This window comes from Triticum dicoccoides, chromosome 4B, assembly GCF_002162155.2.
Source record: "Triticum dicoccoides isolate Atlit2015 ecotype Zavitan chromosome 4B, WEW_v2.0, whole genome shotgun sequence".
In the NCBI taxonomy this organism is placed as follows: domain Eukaryota; kingdom Viridiplantae; phylum Streptophyta; class Magnoliopsida; order Poales; family Poaceae; genus Triticum; species Triticum dicoccoides.
In genome coordinates this window covers 170,491,673-170,510,228 of record NC_041387.1, presented here as the reverse complement: position 1 = coordinate 170,510,228, position 18,556 = coordinate 170,491,673, and the positions used below count along the sequence as shown (strand labels likewise).

General features: G+C 44.9%; 1 protein-coding gene across 3 annotated transcripts in view; it reads right to left on the bottom strand.

The window, feature by feature from the left end:
• Window positions 1-14,917: 14,917 nt before the first annotated feature.
• LOC119295601 (protein ZINC INDUCED FACILITATOR-LIKE 1-like) overlaps window positions 14,918-18,556 on the bottom strand; it is a 10,396-nt gene continuing 6,757 nt past the window's right edge. For all 3 annotated transcript variants that reach the window (XM_037574040.1, XM_037574038.1, XM_037574039.1), the window contains 6 exons: window positions 16,343-16,428; window positions 16,148-16,255; window positions 15,855-15,899; window positions 15,682-15,770; window positions 15,477-15,520; window positions 14,918-15,357 (listed from right to left, as the gene is read on the bottom strand). In XM_037574040.1, coding sequence (XP_037429937.1) covers window positions 15,254-15,357; window positions 15,477-15,520; window positions 15,682-15,770; window positions 15,855-15,899; window positions 16,148-16,255; window positions 16,343-16,428 — 476 coding nt within the window. In that variant the 3' untranslated portion in view covers window positions 14,918-15,253. The remainder of the gene's footprint in view (window positions 15,358-15,476; window positions 15,521-15,681; window positions 15,771-15,854; window positions 15,900-16,147; window positions 16,256-16,342; window positions 16,429-18,556) is intronic.

Below are 18,556 nucleotides of genomic sequence, written 5' to 3'. Positions count from 1 at the left end.
CCAAATGATCCTAAACTTCATGCATACCCTACGATGACCATGGCTTGCATGCGTGACAAGTATCGTTCATATGCGACACTCGATGCAATTTCTAGGGTTTTCGGGCGACAAAACCCTACAACACTGCCCCCACGTGACGCAACGTGCGTTTTGTGTCCGAATTCATGCACACCTTGCCTGGGGGACCACATTGGCCAAGCCCACATGCTCCCAAAAGTTGGGGTCATCTCATGCATGCTTCCACATGCACCATGTACAAGCAGGACCATTCGGGTCTACCGGAGGGCAGGTCTAAAAGTGGTTTATGCGTAACCTTTTTTTTCTTCTTAAAGAGTGGCATTCTATGTCCAATATCTCGATCGAAGTACCTTTGATGCAAAAACTCTATAGGTTTGATACCCTGTATCTATTCTTCTTTACGATCTCACAAAATGATCCCAAACTTAAGCCGTAACCTACGATGACCATGGCATGCATGCATGACAAGTATCCTTCATTTCCGACACTCGATGCATGTATAATATTGTAGAAATGATAGAGATACTATAAATATTGTTGAACATATACAAATATACAATAACTAATATGTGTCACAAAGAGTTTTTTTTAGGGATGAACCAATGATATTTATTTTGAGGGAAGAAACAATGCAGGTAGGTGGGCCGGCCCAGACCGCAAATAAGTGTCGGATCCATATTGTGGAGCCCACAACGATGCGCTTTCCATGCACGTCGATCACACGCACGTCGATCACGGGAGTAGTTGCCATTCTGTTACACAATTCTGGGATCGTGCTAATCCATATGTTCCTAATCCCTACGATTGAGGAGCACGTTCAACCTCGCTTCAACGGAGGAAAATATAGATCGCGACATTGGCCACAGGGAAGTTACGACGACCTAGGCGTTGACCTCGTATATAATCTCCTCCTCCTCGCACATGTCGTCGACTAGATCGACTCCTGCCGGCGAGGCGTCGACAGCTCCGTCCGCCGCATCCCACACGCCACAAAAACCCCGAGAAGATCAAGGTCGTCCGCACGTGCAGGCCGACCTCGACGAACTACGTCGAGAACGCATCGCCGACTTCTTTCATCTTCGTCGACAGATCAATTAAATTGTCCTCTTTCCCTCGCGCCTTCAAAGTAAGCTACTTCCTCCGTCTCGTTGCTTTGATGGACTTAGGTTTACCACATAATTTCAACTAGTATGAACTGGACTAGATGCGTTCTGACCAGATGGCGTAGATGAAAACATTCTTTGGTTCTTTCATAGCATGGTAGAATAAGATGTTGTTTCTCGAGAAGCATGACGCAATACATTTTTTGTCACAAGATCCAATTATATTTTTGTCACACGATCCAATTATAATATTGTGCACATAGAACATTAAAGAGTTATTAACATTAGATGTTGATGAACCTCAAATAGGTACCATTGCTATAGACTCTAGTTTATTTACAGCTGAACAATTTGTCACCCTGTTAGTAAGACAACCAGACGAATAAGTAACAGTTTACCATATTAATTTTATTGATTATATAATTTATATGATACTCAAAGAACTTGATCAGATGCAAGTAAATTCAATTACCAATTGTAGTTATTTTTTTATTGCCTCATGTCAGCACACACTTGGCTGCATGTTGCAGTATACATGGTGATAGTTTTGTATTTCCATTAGTGTTATTTTTGCATTAGTGTTAGCTACTGCCAGAAAGTTTTATATTTTTGCATGACTATTGTTATTTTTGCTTTAGTGCTAGCTAACGTCACGAAGTTATATATTTACTTTCAACAGGATGGACGAGCTGAATGGAGAAATAGTATGCGCAATGGAGAAATGGTGCAAGCTTGTTGCAGATCTATCGAGTGGTCAACGCGCTAGAGTGGCTGATACATCATTGCGCAGCATGCTGCAGATACCATCTATTAAAATGCGTACCCTGTTGATTAGGTATATGATTGAGAATTTTCAGGCCAGCACGGGCAGATTCATTATACAAGAGCAGGTTGGGGAGGTGACTCTCGGTGCGGTCGATGTTGAGTGCATATTTAACCTCGAGAACCAAGGACTGTCCGCTTCGGACATTCTGACTGAAGAAGGCGAGGACATGAAGGAGCGGGTGCCGCCACAATTTCTCAGTAAGACATCAGAAAACATAGTGATAGATAATCTCATTGAGGACATAATTAAAAGTAAAGCCACCGATGACGATTTCCTTCGCAAAGTAGTGCTGGTCCTGTTAGGAACAATTATTGCTCCCATGTCGAGCAAGATTGTGCCAAAGAAGTACTACGCTTTGGTCTACGATGTGAAACGTATTTCAAAGATTAACTGAAATGCCTTCACCATGCGTGTTCTCCTTGATTGCCTTCGCATAGTGAAGAAAGGCAAACACCTGCGCCAATGGCCGAAAGGCAATTTGGCTCTCTTGCAGGTACACATATCAGACCTGTTGCATAATGTCAATTATCATATCATTGCAATTTTATGTGATGTATTTTACTAACTCTAAAACCTTATATTTTTTTGTAGTACTTGTACTGGGAGAAGGTGCAACCGGTCCAAGGCGAATGCGCCTATAATCCCAACTTGTCCATACAACCTCTTATGAGGAACTGGACAGAAGGTGCAGCCACTAGGAGAGATAGGTTCGACTTTGATAATGGGCGCGACCGTGGTAACGTAAGGGTAAGTCATTGTGTTTCGTCTTTCTTAAATGTTTTGTAACTTAATACTATTTATTTTTTATTCATCACATGTACTTCAATATCGCATGCAGATCGAAAATAATATCACCCAGGAGTATAGGGCTCAGGAGCCCGACATCCCAAATAATGCGCCTACCATGAAGCCAAAAACCAAGCCTGCAACTGGAAACGCAAAGAAGTCGACGACAGCCGCATTGTCGGAAGATTTGATGGAGCTTGTAATGAAGCGGTGCATGGACTTCATACACACCGAGATGAGGCAAATCCCTGATATAGTTGCTGAGGTGTCACACCCAAACTTTATAGTTTAGAGTATGTTTGCTGTTTTAAACCATGCTACCATTACTAAGTTTATATTTCTATTGCAGAGGTTGTTGGAGAAGTTGAACAAAGCAGGTGTCATGTACAAGCCGGCTGCTGGCGTGCCATCCGCGAAGAATGATCCGGACAAAGTGGATTCGTTCGAGAATGGTCCATATGAAAAGAAGGAATTCGTGTACAAGGAAGACATGGACAGTGATGGACACCCGATCATTGACATGACGCAGCCTGATATAGTGCTTCCCGACCATAAAACCGTACCTGAGGTACTATGTATTTATCTTTCTGTCTATACTTTTCTCGTTTAATTTTTTTCGTCCAGAAATGTTCACATGATTTAGTTTTCGAAACAGAAAACCCCACCGAAGCTGAATGGACACAAGGAAGCTTCACCTTTTAAGCGTAATGATGTAAGTGGGGCTACACCAGAAAACCCTTGGGTGGTTGGTACTTCTACTGTAGCACCTTCATCGGACATAGACATTTGTCCATCTTCTGTCAGCAAGTTCATGGCTAAGGCGAATGGAAAAAAGGGTGCAACAATCAATAAGGATGACGAGGTTATGTCCGGTAAGCGGAAGCGGACCGTTCCCAAGAAATTTGAATCTCCCTTCGCACTTGACAAGCCCGGCAGGCGTACCAGCCGTGGTCAGAGAGCCTCTGGTACTAGTACTGCTACTAGAGGTATCGTAACTAACATTCTTAATTTTTTTATTTACTATCAATGCATATGATCACCATTGTTGACGTTCATATTATTTCATGCAGCTCTATTTTCGAACAATAATGTGCCGGAGGTTGTGGCAGATGAGTTGACGCCGGAAATAATTGATGCTGCTGTTTCATTTGTCGAGTTAGCTACTAGCACTGAGAAGAACAAGAACAAAAAAATTACTACAGTGAAGGTCGTGGCATAACTCTGACTTCCGAAAGGATTCTACCGGTACTAGGCCATAGATGGCTGTCGGACGATGTAAGTACTACTTGTATGTCCTATTTTTAAAATGCTCAAAAATCTATGTCTCAACTCTCAACATGTAATGCGCTGATATTCTATGCAGGTTATTGATGCTTATATGGGACATTTGGAGCTGCGTGTTGGTCATGATCGTTACCTCTGTCCAGCGTGGAGGTCCAAATTCCTTGTAGATCGTGCTATCGCAAATGAAGATCCATTGCCATCTTGCTGCAACATGGATAGTGCTCTGACCAAAGCTGGGGCAGTTAATAGAGTCACGAAAGAGTATACTATGCGTGATAAGGTACGTAATGTTTGTGATTCATCACTACAGGATAGTTCATCAAGTATTTCTTTTGCTACGTAATGGTTTTTTGCACTGTAGACGTATATCGCGTTGAATATCGACAATAGCCACTGGATGACCGTGGTCATGCACATGATCAAGAAAGAATTCCAAGTTCTCGATTCGCTCTATCCTCTGGACCTGACTGAGAGGACTGTTAAAGCACTGGTAATGTAACCAACATTTGTACCATTGCTCTTACATATTGTTTATGATTGTTCTTTAACACTACCCTCTTTATAGAGAAGGGCTATAGCACACGATATGCGTCAGGCAAATCTTATTACACCAGGGAAATATCCGGACGTAAGTAAGTGGCCTATCAAGGAGTATGACATACCCCAGCAAGAGGATGGGTGAGTTAATAGGACATCATGCATAATCAAACAACAACACACATTTTTGTATTGCCCACCGCTAATGTCTGCATATGTACCAGTAACTCTTGTGGCCTTTTTGTCACAGAATGTCTAGAACATTGGGATGGGGACAAAATCACCCGCAAATTTACACAGGTATGCTGTTATTTTCGTTTGTAGACTAGCTACTATGGTGGTGTAGCAACTTCGGTTCATGTAACATTTATGTCATTTTTTGCAGGCCACCGTTGACGCAAGGAGAAGACGTTTCGTCGCAGAGTTGATTATGTCACCTTCAAACACGATGGAGTGTGTGAAGAACAAAATTCGCGAAATTGCAAGCAAAAGGCGCGCCTGAAGAATCCATGCGGCATGCAAAGATTGAAGTTTTAGTGGTTTGGATTTAGTCTGGTCGAAGGTTTCTACGGTATGATTATCTTAGGGATTCTATCATTTTATGTAATAAATAGGGCACATGCATGTGTATGTGTCTGTCAGACAATTTGCTCGTACAAGACAATTCGGTCATAAAATTCGCTCGGAGAAGACAATTTGGTCGTACCAATAAAGTTTTGGCTTCACTTATCAATTGTTCTTGCTTAATATTTTTCTCCTTCTCCAATTTTTTATAATTGTATTTTTCACGGCTTCACTTATCAACTGTTCTTGCTTAATATTTTTCTCCTTCTTCAATTTTTTATAATATTCTATTTTTCTCTTCAACTGCTCTCGTAAGTTTCATATTAAAAATTTCACAATCTTAACTTTTTTTAAAATCTACCAAGCTTAGCATTCTGCCTTAGCTATCTGCATGTCATCATCTTGCATAATCTCCCAGTAATTCCCCCTCATCACATTATTATGAAAAGTAGTCATGGTAGATAAGTAAATATATCAAGCCAAAATGTAATATTACACTCATCAAAATTAGTCGTGTCAGCTCGTTGGCTCTATCGTGTGTTATCAGGCATCATGTTTTTCTAGTTTGTTTTACAAAACCATCGTTTTTTATTATATGTATAATTAACTTTTTCTGTACTCACCATAATGCCAGGCACGGCCCATCTAACCACGTGAGGGGCCCACAGGCGGGGCTATCTTCCCGGCAGCGCTACACCAGCCCATTTTGCCAGGTTCACATCAATCTTTCCCCTTTTCCCGTTTCCCTTTCCAAATCCCTAGCCCTCCCTCTCTATTTGTGACTCCAAATCTCGACGCCGAAAGCATGACAGCGAGCTGGGCATCGGGCGGCAGCGACTGCGGCGAGAAGAGCGGTGGCGACCGCAAGTTAGGTCGAACCCTGGGTCCTGCAAGCAGGTGGGCCAGATTCAGTGGCACAGGAGGCAGCGGCGGCGGATCTAGTGGAACAGGGGACGGGGGTTTCGTGGGCGGCGGCGGGTCGGGAGAACCCACGGCTAGGATTTCTTCAGTGCTACACTTTGGTGGCAAAAAGGTGAGTTCTTTATCGTTGTTCTTTACATCCCAGCATTATCGCCCATAATTCATCACCTATGGCCATGACAAGCTCCATCTATGTGGTCATCAGGAAACTCCTAGTGCCCGTGTCTGCATAGATGCAGACAATTTTGGCGGCGCACTTGGGGGATGTGTGTTTGAGGTTAGTGTACTGAGCATGATCTTCAAACTAGTACTGCTATTGCGGTCAAGCTGCAAAAATGTTCAGTGTTTAACGCTTGCAGCGACAAGTTCAGTTATAAAATGACTTGAATTGCTCATGATTTATTTAGGATGATATCACTTCTGAGTATGTTGAATGGGTTGATGGGGAGTGGGATAGCAAAGCAAAGTCAGTCATTAAGTATCTTGCCATGAAGAACAAGAAATTGGAGACTAAGATTACAGAATATGAAGCTGAAATTAAAAGGAATGAGAAAGAAAAGAGGGCAATGGTTAAGATGCACAAGGAGATATTGCTCTATAGGGATAGGATTTTAGGATTTGGATGTCTTCTGTATCTTGGCCTGCTTGCCATTATGATTGCTGTCATAGTTATCAAGTAGATTGTTCATAAAGTTATTGACATCATTGTAATTGACATGATGAAATGATGCTGAATTATTTGCTATTCATTTTATGGGCAAAGTGTAACCGAGATTGCAGCATAAATAACATGGGGCCATAATGATTGATAGACAGTGCACTTTTGGCATGTTCTATATTTGGCAGACAATGCACTTTTGGCATGTCCTGTATTTCACAGACAATGCACTTTTGGCATGTTCTATATTTGGTATGTGATGCACATGGGCACATCACCTAGCAACACTACTGATTTATGTAGCAGACTAGTACATTGTCTTGTTGCACCATAGGAGCAACATCTAGCAGCTTCCATGCAACACTGAAGCAAAGCAACAATACATATTCAATATTCAGATATTTAACTAAACTTGGCACTTAGGGTGAGCTGTAGATATTCAGTTCTTCAGCCACAAAGAACCTGATCAAACCGTACCGATTGCATTACTTATATGCTTACATATAAAAGCATACCTAACCAACATCAAACCCAAAATAATGTTAACTTATATGCTGAAACATATAACAGCATACCTAACTTAAGATAACCAGCAGCTTCATCCTCCTTCAGCAACTGTGCCCATCTTCACTTCTTCAGAAATTTGAGGCGGCGTGAGCAGCGCACCACACACGGAGAAGCCTTCTTCTTGACCACCGCCGGCGCCACCTGATCCCGAGCCACCTCCTCTTCTTCCACCTTCACTATGTCAGGGTGCAGGGGAAGGAGCTCGACGTCGATGGGCATTGTTTTGCCACCCTCAACGGCAACCGGTGCTACCATCTGCACGGCGTCCTCCTCGCCCTCCTCAGGGTCATCAGGGATGAGCAGTACCTCGTCCACGTCGTCCTCCACGACGTCAGAGCCCAACGGCGGGACTGGCTTCGGCACGTGGCGGACCTGGTAGTCCGGGCTCACGGGCGCAGGGATAGCGAGCTCGACGTCGATGCGCTCCGCCATCGACGCAACGCGTGCTGGATCTGGCCGCAGCGTCATGGTGGTGGAGTGGTACATCCACCACCTTGCATGCTGAACAGGGGAGTCGCTCAGCGTGGCCTCTCGCATTGCCCAGACGAGGAGGAGAGCCGGCGGGACGCCGCAGCCGTAGGGGAAGGCGCGCTTCTTCTCGGCGTTGGTGAGGACTTTGACGAGGCCACGCGCGTGGTTGACCAACATCTCCGTGCTGGGGAACCAGCCGCACACCTCCGCCAACTGGGCACGCCACCCCTCGTCATCGCCGGCGAGCTTCATCATCGCTCTCTGTCAGTCGAGGCTTTTCTCCATGTAGGCGGCTGCAGCGGTCGCCGGCGGGGGTTTTCTCGATCTACTGTAGGTGGGGATAAGGGGAGTTCGAACCGACGCACGAGGTAGGTGGGTGAATGTGTGGTGGGGAGTGGTAAGTTAGGTGATTTAATGGCAGTTAGGACGTGGGGAGGGGAAATGTACAATATTCTTTCTAATTTATAGCTAATTTATTTAGGTCGGATTTTGTTGTTTATTTAGAGATGTAAAAATTTGACACTCCCACTAAACAAAGTGTCGATCGAGTTGCTACAACTAGATGATGCCCCGCGCGTTGCTGCGGGAACCGTGTTAAAACCAATCCATAAATTAGTGCTTAAAACCAATGAAATTAAATGTAAGAGTTTTACATGTTAAAAATGATAAAACTTAAAAGAAGTGTGTGTGGCAAAATGATGTATAAAAGAGAAAAAAATCCCCACAAATAGAAGACATGATTGATGAAGTGGCGTTGTTTGAGTTGATAGGTTAATGCAAAAAATGCATGCATGCGTTGGGAAAATAAGACATGCATGACCAATGAGGTGGCATAATTTACATTAATGCAAAAAGTAACTTATGAGCACATGCATGATTCCTTGATGCCGCACAATTTTGACCGGAAGGCTGTAAATAATTGAGGTGATGTGGAAGCACGCATGTGTAGTCAAATCTAGTAGTGGGGGCTAGCTATTTAGGTATAGAAGATATATATAGGATCCAAACACGATGTTAAACGTTGAACTAAAATTGATGCCATAATGTAAAAAGGATATACTGCCATGTTCACTCGATTTATCCGTAAAAAATTGAAGCAAGTGTTCTACACTTCTTCCTTCTCCACTGTTCTGCACATCATAGAAGACAAGATAAGTTAATGAATGATAATTTTTTTCAATAATCCAGAATGCATACAAACACTTACTTCTGATTTAGTTTGCATTTCTTGCTACGTTTAGTGTGTCCTAGCAATTTGCAAGCGCCGCACCGGGTTTTCAACTCATCAAAAGAGAGTGGTCTACCATTTTTCGAGACAGGGCGGTTCTCATCTACCTTTGTTGCACCTTTGCTGGACACTTTCATAGGATCTTTAACTACGACCATGTTGCCTTCACCATCGTCTACATATTCAACCGCACACTTACTGAAGTCAGTTATATTGTTGCTCAAATTTTCCTGTAGCAGATCATACTCATGACTCTTAGCTATCACAGCCTTCAAACTATCCTGTAACTGATCCCACAAAGCTGGGTGTTTGCATGCCGCATGCATAGCTTCTGAAGCTAACACACTGACCTGGCTATATTTCATTCTTTCCTCTGCCCCAGTCCAACCATATCCCAACAGATCGCTTGTGCGCCTCGCAGGCAGTCCCAACCTTGCTTGTTTCGTGAACCGAACAAGAACTAAACACTTTGGTATTTCAGATATGTTCAAGTACTTCAGTACGTGGAATATGTGTTTGCAAGGTAGACCCTTTCGAATCATTCTTCTGCAGCTGCACCGTATAGGTTCTGCGGAATTTACTGTTGTACACTCCACCCAAAAATGGCTATTCCGGTTATTCTTCCAGGCCACGATGTACTGCTGTGATCCGTCTCCCAGCTTAATTTCTACAATCTCCATGCCATCAATTTTTCTAAGATCATCTTGCAACATATAGAAGTTTGCTAGAGTGAAGACGTGAGAAGCAGCTATCTCAAGTTCCCTCGAGCTAGTAACTGGCACCGGTAAACTCTGTGAGGCCGTGCAGTCATCTCGCGCCTCGTTTTCACGGATACGTACAACGGCGTTCTCATAATGCAAAATCATATCCACCAGGGTCATTTCACCGTCTAGGTGGAGGTGAAGGCATGAGTTTAGGCTTTCACTCCGCTGTTTGCTTTTCATGCCAAGCCAAAACCCCTCTGTCAGATAAGCCGCGGCCCACAGTCTCCTCTTCTTATACATCCGTCTCAACCATGTTACTGTTTTTTCCGACTGCCATCTTTTGGTAAACGCGTGCCATCTCTCCTCAAACGTGGACGTGGACGTGCTGTAGTACAAAAGGGTTCGAAACTCCTTCAAGGACTTGGGACTGAGGTGAATCTTCATATTTTTTTCTATATGCCACATACATATACGGTGCCACACGTCTGGCAAGACTTCGCGAATTGCCTTGATCATCGCAGTGTCGGCATCTATGATTACACTCTTCGGCATCTTTTGACACATGGACCTCAAAAAAGTCTGTAGCAGCCACACGTATGTCTGTTCGGTCTCGTCCAAAACTATGGCACAACCAAAAACAGTGGTCTTCCGATGATTGTTAAGACCAACAAAAGGTATGAATGGCATACCATAGTAGTTCATCTTGTACGTGCTGTCAAATACAAGCACGTCGCCAAAGTCCTCATAGTCATGACGAGACTGGGAGTCACACCAGAACATCCTATTCAAGTGTCCTTCCTTATCTAGCATGTACTCGAAAAAGAAGCTAGGATCCCTCTGTTTCCTACTGGCCATGATGCCTATGGCTGTGGCAGCATCACCTTTTGAAAGCAGCTTCCTCTTCTCCCTGGCACAAAGGTTGTATATTTCACGCCTGGTAAAACCAACACCGCCATACCATACATGTTTGCTGATGAGGCAATCCATCATGTCGTGAATTCTAATCCCTGCAGCTCCCATGGACATTATCTCATGCTTCTGAAACTCTTTGATTTTTCTGTGGGACCAAAGAAAAGGTACCTCGTCCGGTCCTGCCAACATATGGCTATGCTTGTCCTCAAAACTTGCAACATACCAAACCCCACGCTTTTGGTCAAGCTTGACAGTCAGGTGTGCTTCGCAAAAGCAGCGTGTCTCGGCTCTGAGCCGACGGCTGTGCCCTTTCTCGGTTAGCAACTTGCTGTCACGTTTCCCTTGTCTGGAACAAACAAACTTCCTATAACGCATAAGATGTGCCTCGGTTTTGATATACCTGACCTTATTCTTCCTAATGCTGAAACCATTAGCTCTAGCATAGCTGTTGTAGAAATCATACGCAGCATCGTGAGTCATAAAAGTCATGTCCATTATCTGCATGAACATATCCCTCTTATCATCTGCACTGGCAGTATCTTGGACATTCATTACCCCACCATCTTCTGTCACCTACACAATCAAAACATAGCCATGAAAACTGTTTTGTATGGTTAACATTACTTACATCCATAGAACATTGATTACACACATACCTCACTCATGATGACCGACGACTCGGACTCCCCAAAACCAGGTGCATCTAATGATTCGTCGTTAAGGTCTGTCTCCACGTCGGATTCACCGTAATAGTCGTACGCATTATGACATTCGGAAATGAACTGAAAAATACAACACAAATACATAATTACTTATCATATAATGTTCCAGAAGAAATTCAATTTGCATGCCAACAAAACGTTTCACTTACGTACCTGACTAATGTAATCTTCATTCGAGAGCTCCGAGTTGTTTTCCTGATCATCATCAAGCTCATCCATCTATAAATTTTCAACACAAAGATTAAATGTTGTCAGATGCCACCAAAAAATTACAACATGACAATGCCACGCACATTAAGATCGTCCCATTCGTTCCCATTCTCTGACCGATCTTGACGATCGGAATTTTCATCATCTGACCAATCTTCTATCCAGTCTTTCATCAGTTCTCCAAACTCCATGTCTACCATGATATCAGTTAACTCCTCGTCTGCCATTTCCTACAACCAATAATATGTATCATCACATGTGCAAACATTATCAATGATGAAATATAAAACACATAGCACATGATCACGGATGTTATGTAAACAACCACAACCGAGGCCGTTCAGATCTGCCAAACTTAGTAAGGAAGATGGCCACGGCACCCGTCGAGATCACTTTCAATCGCGAGGAACTGCACGATCTCAAAACCTAGCTAGATCTGTGATTACCTCTGCCGCCGGATACCTAGGTTAGCCGCCACATCAATTAACGATCCACATGGTGCACACAACCGACGGCAACCGACGCTACGTGAACCCAGATCACGAGGAGCAGCACTACCGGAACAAGATCCACGATCGCATGCGCCGTCGGGTAGCTAGGTTACCCGCTCCGCTAGGTTAACCACTGCCACTGGCGCGGCGGCAGTTCGTTCGATGTTGCCGCGAGCGAGACTAGAGGGGGGACGCGGGATGCGGTACCTGTGCGCGATCGTTGGAGATTCACGACGTTGTCGCGCCCGCTGTCCGACGAGATCGCCGGCGACGAGATAGCCGACGGCCGGTGGAGATCTACTACGTGACTTATGGAGCTGCGTCAATGCTCGCGAGATTGATGGAGCTGCTCGCGTGAATGATTGGATTCGGTAGGTCTTACGTGGACGTGGGGTCGTGTGATGTTTTTTTTTTCGGACCAGTGTACTGTACGTATATAGTCTGGGTTATACAGGGTTAGACAAAGCTTGGATCTGGACTGCGGCGGGCCAGGAAAAAAACAAATTCGCGGGGACAAAAATACCCCTCCGAAATTAGGTTAGGGGGAGCACCGGAGCAGGCCTCCAAGTGTAGCTAGCTAGCTTACCATGCATGCTTATAATGGACGAATCTAGACTAGAGTTTCATTGCCTGATGCGTATGCATGCAGTGCCAACCCTGCTAGCTTAGTTGGATGGCATGGCTGACGTGCCTGCGCTTTGTTTCATTAATAATCACCACGTACAGGTAGCTAGCGGCTAATATTACAGACGTAAGAAAGATTATGTCGCTACAGTATTATAAATGATCCCTCGTAATATCCAATTCAGGAGGTGTTTGGTGGGGTGCGATGGATGTTCAACTTTCAGATCAACCAGATGCCATTCATTGGAAATTATCTATGATCAGTTGTTTCACGGTGAAATCTATGTACTTGGATCTAATTGACTCTGGACCAATCTCGAGATCACTTTATATCTAGAAAATTATAGTTCCGCTTAGAATTAAAATTTCATGTGATTTGTTCACAAGGAAGTGTTTTTGACTAATAACTTGTTAAAGCCAAGATGGGTGGGTAGTTCGCGATGTTGCTTTTGCGATCAGGACAAAAATATACAACATCTCTTTCTCGATTGTCTGCTTGCCAAACTGCTTTGACGTACGATTCATATAGCCTTCAATGTTAGTCCTTCGACTAGCATCAACACGTTATTTGGGACGTGGCTAAACAGAGTGGAACCAAATATTGCGAGACATATTCGGATAGGGATATGCGCACTATTTTGAACTATATGAAACTGCATAAATGATATGATCTTTAACAGAAAAAAAAATTATCAACTTTTTGCAAGTTATATACAGAGCTACCGAGTGGATCCGTATGTGGTCGTTACTCACTCATGCGGGCTTCAGGTTGCTTTTGGTTACTGGGTGCAACCGCTGGAAGAAGGTAGCACGGGTTATCTTCAACTGATTTGGATGGCGAACTAATAATAAACTAGGTGTTTAGTCATCGTAGCCTATTTTTCGGCGGATGTGGCATTTTCTATTCTATTTACTTTGCTTTGGCTACTTTTGTAAGCCAATGCTAGATCTCAGATTTTGTATTCATACTTTCGTTAAATAAATGGTTGCATGCATCATTTTAGTGCAGAGGCCGGGGGTTATTTTTCTTTTCAAAAAATAAAAAAGCTGACGGGCAATATGTGCGTAAGCTTCAGACTTCTTTTTTTGCGAAAAATCAGATCTATTATAAAATTCACTCGAAGTACAAAACACCTCAAACATAATAAAAATTACATCAAGATCCATGGACCACCGAGCGACCATTGCCACTGCCAGTCGCCGCTCTCATACCGGAGCCGGCTTGACCTTGTAGATGAAAGCCTGGAAGTCTTCGTGCACGTGCCCCTAAGGACCAGCACACTAGAGCCGCGATCATCGCCGTTGAATTCTTGAATAGATCTAAAGAATCTGACATCAAATATCGCAGTTGCGTACGCACGACGAGCAACCCTAACCTTGTCACCCCGAGGAGCTGGCAGAAATCTATGCCGGAGCTTAGTCTAATCCATCCCAACGAACGAACTTGAGGAGGATCGAAGTCCGGAAAACTGACTCGAAAAAGAAGCGCCGCCATCCCTTCAAACATCGCCTCTGCGAGAACTAAAATCCTACCTATCTACTTAGCCAGATCTGAGGCTTCAGACTTCATCAATAAACTAAGGCCGCGTTCGGAATCCCTCCACTTCGTAACTCCCCTGCGGAGCAGAGCGGCATACAGTATAAATTTGAGGAGCCGTGCGCTCCGCTCCATGAGGAGCAAAGGATTGCCAGACATAGCCTAAACTTCGTACATATTTATGGCCAACTCCGTGGACATAAAGTTTCACTCCGAACCGCGATGGAGCAATATAATATGGTACGTATATTGCTTCATCCAGCTGTTGAACCCACCACTATACAAAAGCCGTCCACATGGACATCTTTTAATTTGTTTATTACTTGTCGTCATTTCATCCACTCATATAAATAGTATCGTGTACCATAAATAAATCTACTTCCTCCGTCTCAGTTTACAAGTCCTGCGTGTATACCTAGGTTGTCAATTTTATCACCCTAATATAAACTATATAACACAAAAATTATACGGTTTGAAAATAGAACATCTGAATTTTATATTGATATATTTTTTGTAATATATGACTTGTATTAGATTGGTCAAATAGACGACCTAGGGATACGCGCACGCCCTGTAAACTGAGAGAGAGGGAGTAATCAAAGTATTCACACTATCATATTCTTGAAGTGCAGTGTTTATCCACATTATCTCAGGATACAGTCAATAGTTCTGAAAATTTAGTTCATTTAGTTGAACTAAAGAGGGTCGGACGGTACCCACAAGATTTCAAATTTGCATGCCTACCGCAAAGACAGGACAATAACTATGCCGATGCCACTAAATTTCCACCAGATTATTTCTTCCCAGCTAGTACAGTCTCTTGCATTGTACAGTAGTTTTACAAATGTTGCTACCTAACTAATGGCAAACAACCAACTTAACTGGCCACCACCATCTATATACCAGACAAACATGTATATATGCACCACCTTCCACTCTGAGATGCTGCTACAACATAGATGTTACACACAAGTACAGGTAATCACCTCTTATCCTGGTGCAAGGGCGCCCTTGAGCTCCTCGCAGCTGCGGGGCCGCATGAGTCGTCATCGTCTCATTAACAATCCACAAAATTCCATAATAATAAAGACTAATTTCTTTCATACTGCTCTGGCACGGCCAGGAAGGGTCTGAATGTGAGGACAAGTCCAAGGAGCTCGATGATGTTCAGCAGAAAGAACACCATCTGATCACCTGTATCAGTGGAATGTGGAGAGCAATTATACAGCAGTAAGAACCTCACAAGATGTCTCAACTAGCTGAACCGGGACATAAAATATGGAATTTCCTCAAAAAAGGATTGCAAAGTTTACCTGGAAAGAAGAAAGCATGCTGGCGTTTCTGCGCCCACGAGAACCTGCATTTGTGAAAAATCGTGTCAACTTCTGAGCTTCAAGAGCATTTCATTTAGATATACTGTAGTTGCCAAAGTAGCTGTGTGAGCTATTAAAGTTATTTTTACTTTGTAACACATGAAATATTTTTTAAGAAGCTACGAGGATCGGACTATATACTTACACAATGCCGGCACCTGCAGGGGCAACTGCCTTGAAAAAGGACATTCCAGTCATGGCTAATCCATTTGCTGCTCCTCTTTGGTTCTGAGGCTGTTAGTACATTACATGTTCATCAGTCAGTCGAGATCTGTCATAAAACACATTAACATTGAGATGGACTTATGTGTTACATACCACGGCATTGTTTTGAAGGATGAAAGTGCCTGTGATGATGGTAACCTGATAAAATAGTCATGGAGAACACATAAGATTAACTTAATTTTTTTTGAACTTTAGTTACTGCAACAGACAGGTAGTATCAAAGATCCAGTTTATGCAAAAAAGAGAGGAAACTATAACTCCTAAGTGGTAGCAAAACACTACTGCTGATTTTAAAAAGCAGCATAGTTTTCATCCATGATTTATGTACTAGGTCAATCTTCAAACTAGGTAACAAGGATTCTAAAATGGGATAAAAGAAAACTTACACCAAGATTATTTTTTATGACTGATGCAATATTCAGTACGATCGATAATCCAGGTCCTGACAGGTACGTCATATAGGGGTAGGCAAAGAGAATAGGTATGCACAGAACCTGCAAGGTCAATCACAATAGTTCAGACATGCAGCCAGAAGGGAATGACTTCAGCAATTAAACAAGAGGATAGCAGCTTTCACCCACAGCTGCGATCTGAGAAGATTTGATAGGTCCAAGAACTTTAATGATGGATGGGTACATAAATAGTTGATACACAAGAAGACTGGCACCTGAAATTGAGAAGGTAGAATACTGTCTGTTGTTATCACAAATACTAGTGTACAAAGTAAGAAAGAACTGCAAACAATGGAAGTGGATTAAGGACATAATTGGCAGAGTTTATTCAGCTTCTGGGGTATGTTGGCTATGGCTAACAATTGTTTTCAAGTCTACAAATCCCAAACAGCTCAAGTTAATCAACACATGATATGTGCTTCACAAAGGGAGCCAACATCAAAAGTCCGGAATACTGCCTGCCTGCCTAGAAAATCTGGCGGCTACTTGAGCTGTTGGGATATTTGGACACAGAGGATTAGGGGTATTCTGTTATGACCGGGCAGACTTATGCCCGTAGGAGGCCCACCGGGCAGGTTTAGTTAGGGGCTTGGCCCACAAGTTATCTTATTTTCTAGCATCGTGGTTTATATATACTAGCTGTAAGACTATTTTGAGAATTAAGCAATAAGAAGAATTCTATTGCCCGGCTCCCAGTGGAGCCGGACCCTAACCCTAGCCGCCTTCCTCTCTCAGCCGCCGCCTCCCTCCCTCCTCATCGCGACGGCGCCTGTGCGCCGGCCGCCGCGCCCTCGCCCCTCTCAGCCCCCCGATCTTCCCCTACAACCTAAGGAGCAGGACAGGTAGACGCTACGGCCGGCTGGTCTGCTCCAGCCCTTGGAGGTGCCGTCTCAGGTCTGGGCGGATATCTCCATGGACTTCATCGAGGGCCTCCCCAAGGTGGGCGGCAAATCGGTCATTCTCACGGTGGTCGACCGCTTCTCCAAGTATGCTCACTTCATCGCGCTCGGTTATCCCTACACGGCGGCGTCCGTGGCCCGGGCCTTCTTCGACGGGATCGTCCGCCTCCACGGGTTTCCCTCTTCGATCGTCAGCGATCGGGACCCCGTGTTCACGGGGCATGTGTGGCGCGACCTCTTCCGGATGGCAGGCGTGAAGCTACGCCTAAGCACGGCCTTCCACCCCCAGACGGATGGCCAGTCCGAGGTCGTCAACAAGGTGATTGCCATGTATTTGCGTTGTGTCACAGGTGATAGTCCTCGTGCATGGGTGGACTGGCTCTCGTGGGCGGAGTACTGCTACAACACCTCCTATCACTCCGCCCTACGCGCCACGCCTTTTGAGGTGGTCTACGGCCGCCCGCCTCTGGCGATTCTTCCGGTTGATCCGACCACGGCTCAGACCGAGGCGGCCGAGGACCTTCTGCGGAGCCGCGACGAGAACGAGATGCTAGCGGAGGTCCGGCAACGCCTCCTTCAGGGCCAACAGTTGGCCAAGCACTACTACGACGGTCATCATCGAGAGGCGGAGTTCGCGGCGGGCGATTGGGTGTGGTTGCGTCTTCTTCACCGCTCTACGCAGTCACTAGACCCACGCGCGAAGAAGAAGCTGGGTCCTCGCTATGCCGGGCCCTTTGCTGTCCTGGAGCGCATTGTGAAGGTGGCTTACCGCCTTCAGCTTCCGGCGGGTGCTCGCATCCACGACGTCTTCCATGTGGGGCTGCTCAAGCCCTTCCAGGGAGAGCCACCCGCGGCTCCTCCCGCGCTTCCTCCGACCGCCGATGGGCGTCTTCTTCCTGGACCGGAGAAGGTCTTGTAGGCCCAGCTACGTCGAGGAGTGTGGTACGTGCTGATTCAGTGGGCTGGACTTCCGGCGGAGGACGCCACTTGGGAGCAGCGCGAGGAGTTCCGCCAACACTATCCAGAGTTTCAGCTCGAGGACGAGCTGTTTGCGCAGGCGGGGAGAGATGTTATGACCGGGCAGACTTATGCCCGTAGGAGGCCCACCGGGCAGGTTTAGTTAGGGGCTTGGCCCACAAATTATCTTATTTTCTAGCATCATGGTTATATATACTAGCTGTAAGACTATTTTGAGAATTAAGCAATAAGAAGAATTCTATTGACCGGCTCCCAGAGGAGCCGGACCCTAACCCTAGCCGCCTTCCTCTCTCAGCCGCCGCCTCCCTCCCTCCTCATAGCGACGGTGCCTATGTGCCAGCCGCCGCGCCCTCGCCCCTCTCAGCCCCCGATCTTCCCCTACAACCTAAGGAGCAAGACCAGTAGGACCCTGGGTTCTACCATATTCAAACTTGGGTTTTCGAGTCTACAATTTGTCAGTTCCTGA